The 4358-nt window shown below is 31.9% G+C and overlaps 1 protein-coding gene across 1 annotated transcript; it reads right to left on the bottom strand.

The window, feature by feature from the left end:
• Positions 1-2575: 2575 nt before the first annotated feature.
• On the bottom strand, positions 2576-3699 carry LOC136203265 (auxin-responsive protein IAA29-like). The gene is made up of 3 exons (XM_065994387.1): positions 3060-3699; positions 2886-2967; positions 2576-2805 (listed from the first exon to the last, which is right to left on the bottom strand). The coding sequence occupies exons 1-3, from the start codon at positions 3544-3546 to the stop codon at positions 2751-2753; spliced, it is 624 nt and encodes a 207-aa protein (XP_065850459.1). The 5' UTR covers positions 3547-3699; the 3' UTR covers positions 2576-2750.
• Positions 3700-4358: the final 659 nt, after the last annotated feature.

Raw genomic sequence — 4358 nt, 5'->3', positions numbered from 1 at the left:
TACAACTAGGGGCAAAGACTTTGAAATCTGAAAATTTTATATAGTGTATTTTTCTTACAGATCTCAGTGGGAGCCATTGCCTCCACTGTAGATCTTGCTAGACAAACGATTACGTCTGTCTTAAAAATGTTAGATGCGATTAACCAAAAAACAAGACAAATACAGAAAAACATATAAACAATAGAAACAGAAATTAAAAGGAAAGAGATAGACAAATCTGAGGCCTGTATTAGCAGTTTCCTTAAGACGATGTCGTCGCTATTGACGATCGTCTCCCAGGATACAACAGATTACGCAAGCGAACTCAAACCGTGTGTAGCCTAGTTATCACCGGAGTAGGAAAGCGAGAACATTATGATCAGACAGAGAGCATGAAAAATTCCAGAGAATATTTTCTCTAACCGTATATGAATTTGACAATCCATTCTTATAAATAGAGCTCAAAAGGATATGTCATTTCACGAACGAATACGACTGTACACGGACAGACACGACTGTTTATGTACGAATACGACTGTTCATGAAAGAAGGTGTTTATTGGTATTAAAATTAATATATAATTTTATTCAAATTTTTCCAACAAGAATTCCCGGTGTTATTATGTAAATGTCATGTTAAGTTTATTTTTATTTCGGGGATGCAATTTGTTTTATTTATTTTTCAATATTTAAATATATCACTTACCATACGATGTTACTTGAAAATTGACCTAAAAACAGACAGTAAAACCTAAATGAATATGACTTGCAACATGTCACTATTATTATGCCAAATCAGGCATTTTAGCTGTCATAACTTTAAACAGATTAAAAATGGAATGAATGTTTTAGAAGTGTCAAGTAGGAGACCGATTGATTCACCATACATTTTGGAGGTCCTTAAGAGTATCTACAATGCAAACAACCTCAATAGTTACTAAAGTTTAACAAATTATTCTAAAATATCATATTTTTATTTTCTCTTTCATTCACGTAACTTTTGACAACTTTTTTTTTTTCAAGTGTTCCAATGGCCCTGTTTGGGAATTAGCTGTTAGCTGATTACATTAGCTGTTAGCTGTTAGCTGATTATATTAGCTGATTTGACTAGCTGTTTGTGTAGACATGTTTGGTAAAAATTAGCTGATTGATAATAGCGATTTGTGCAAAAAAACGAATAAGGGCATTAATTTTGGCGCAGGAGATGAGGGAGTCTATCTATTAGGGTTAAAGAAGTCTATTAATTTTAATATTGTAAAACGCTAATTGAAAAAACTCATTTTAAGAGCTTTTTCTAAATTAGCGTTTTCATCACAAAACTCTCTCCCAAACCTCTCTCCACCAAACACTCCAATTAGCGGTTTCAGTGGTCAATCTCTAAAGTTGGTCAAAACCGCTCTTTTTATTCCAAAACACTCTATACCAAACAGGGTCAATGTTAAACAACTCTAAAAATTGTATTATAGTTACACCAATCATTATTTTATTATTTAAAATTATATATATATGTTTTTGTTTTGAAAGAAAAAGGGATGACAATGATGCAATTTTTTATTTTTTTTTGCAACATTACCATAAAAAACAAACATGACACTACTTCAAACAGTCTCGACCTCACCAAGCACTAACATTCCGCATTGAAGATTCTCTAACATGTATCTAACTTTCTCAACCCATTAGCTTGCAAGGTGGTATCTCTATTATTTATCTTGGCTTTATACAAAACTAAGTCACGACTTCCGACATCCAATAATCTTGAAACACCCTTTGAGTTATTTAATGGGAAAATTACATAAAAATTCATGATTTAAGAACTATTTACAACTATGTTGAGTTATAATTTTAGATTATGTCAAACTAGTAAAATCAGTACTTTTAATATATTTTAAGAATTAGAATTTATAAATTAGAAGTCTAAAATATATTTTTAGGGTTTATAATTTATAAATTGGAGTCTAAATTTTTTAAATGATAGTGTAAAGTCATAATATATAAAGAATAATGACATATTAAGAATTAAATTTGGTGATATGACTTAGTTGTAATTTTATACTTAATTACGATATTCATGTATTTAACCCTTATTTAATTGCTCATTAATTAAGTTTTCTTTTTAAAGGATGGGTTCTACCCAGTGACCAATACAGGATTGGTCCACCAGGGGAAATTTTACACGTGTGTATGTAAATTTTTTTTTACTAAATCGAACTCGCACAATTTTTTTTATGTATATATACATGTTATCATCCTGAATGGTCCGAAAACAAATTTTATGTACTATTATAAAACTTATCAGAATTAGTAAGATTGAGTTGTTTTGAACAAACTTCTCAAATTTTTCACGTACTACTGCAAAATGAAGTTGAATTTTATAATTTATTAAATACAAATTGAATGAGTTAATTAACCACATTCAATCTTAATTTATCGAAAATAAAGAGTTGAAATAATTTATAATAAGATAGTTTCAACGATCGAGGGACCTAGGACCATCCATGATAGGGGGTGGTTCTGGTGTCCGAGGGTCCTGGACCTCTCATATGTGCTCATTGAATTATGATACTTTGAGTTAGCTTCCAGTTTTCATTTTTCACATATTAGACTTGTATAATCAATACAGGATGTTATTCAATTCCTCTATGTATATATTACATACTCCTACAATACAGTCATTTAAAATTCATAAAGTAGAAAAGCTTAAAACTTAATTGCATGTATCCAGCTCTCTTAAATTTGGGAACAAAATCGCACAACTGTCCTCTTTAAACCAAATCAACAACTGCTGCTCCTTATCAATTTCAAGCGTTGGACCGACCCCATAAAACTTCTGCAAAATCAAACAAATTAATCAAAATAATTACACAAATATTAAAATTTTAATATATCAATCAATAAACAAATCATTACCTCCAAGATACATTCTCAGCAAGCATCCAGTCTCCTTCCTTGTCCTGATAAGTGAGTTCATAACTCGTAGAATTTTCTTGAACTGGTATTACATCAAATCAAAACATGATTAATTAATTAATCAAATTAGAATAATTTCAATAAATTAACTTTAGATTAAACTAAATTACTTACATATCCCAAACATGGAAATCAAGATTTGTTTAAGTTGTTGAAAAGAATCATAGATGGTCAAGTCAATTTTCCTGGCAATAGCAACTCCCTCCATTTTAACCTTCACATACATAGAATTTGATACTCTACTGTGACAATCAGCACACCCATTAATATTACCCCCCGTCGGAGTTTGTCTCATCTTCCTCCTGCGGAACTTGATCGGCGGCCACCCTACTATACCGTCGTCGCTGTCATCTTCTTCTTGATTGATGGAAGAAGAGGAGGAGCTGTTATCTGAATGTTTGGGATCATCATCTTCTTGATTCGGTTGATTACTCCATAGAAAAAGAGGAAGAGTTCGAGACTCCATTACTTGATCATCATCAGATTCAGAGGCATAATTAGAATAAGAAACGCTGCGTTGCTTCTTTCTGGCGGTGAAATCGTCATCGGAAAACTTAGTGCAGGTAGAATTAGAAAGAGAGAGACCTAATTGAAGCTCCATGAAATGATGGAAGGAAGAAAAAGAAGAAGAAGAAGAAGAGTTTAATTGAATTCTGTGGGTATGATGGTATATAAGAGAAAGAGAAGAGACAAAGAGTTAGGGAGACAAGACAGTATGTGGGCATAAAAGAACAGTAAGCTAAAATGTCAGAGTCAATGTAATAGAAATAGCCGACCCATTTACCTCTTTTTCTTATATCTCTTTTCCATTGTTTTCGGCATCTTTCTTTTTTATAAATTTTACATATACGAATCTACCTCCTATTCTGTGCAATCTATTCTTTATTATTGAATTGAGGGTCAATATTGATTTTGAAATTGGTAACCAAGATCAATTCTAACACAAATTGAAGTTTACATGTATCAATTTAATCTTCGAAGACTATTTATAAATAGCGCAAATTGCTCCATAATTAATTGATCTAAAACTTTTGGCCCGAATGAAGTTATAATAAATACTTTTAATAAAATCAGACAGCAGAATGAGTTTTATGTGGTGTGTATAATTACGGATTTTCTCTATACATTTTGCACAGTTTTTCTTCCGTGAAAATCCACAGCTTTCAAATCTCTTCCAATTAATCCTCTCTGTAAAAATCTAATCATTAATTGAACATGAATTAAGAACTCAAATGGTAACCCCAAACCTAACTAATAACAGGAAATGACTGGGGTTTAATCTTGTGAAAAGAGGTGATAAAGTGAAAAAGTAAAGAAGGTGGGGTGGGTTCCAAAGTCGTTTTTCATGGTGGCCACGTAATTGCCGCAAGTCCTTTTCTCCTTAACACGTATGCTTGGCTGGCTCCTACCCTA

This window comes from Euphorbia lathyris, chromosome 8, assembly GCF_963576675.1.
Source record: "Euphorbia lathyris chromosome 8, ddEupLath1.1, whole genome shotgun sequence".
NCBI classification, from domain to species: Eukaryota; Viridiplantae; Streptophyta; class Magnoliopsida; order Malpighiales; family Euphorbiaceae; genus Euphorbia; species Euphorbia lathyris.
This window is presented reverse-complemented; position numbering and strand designations above follow the sequence as displayed.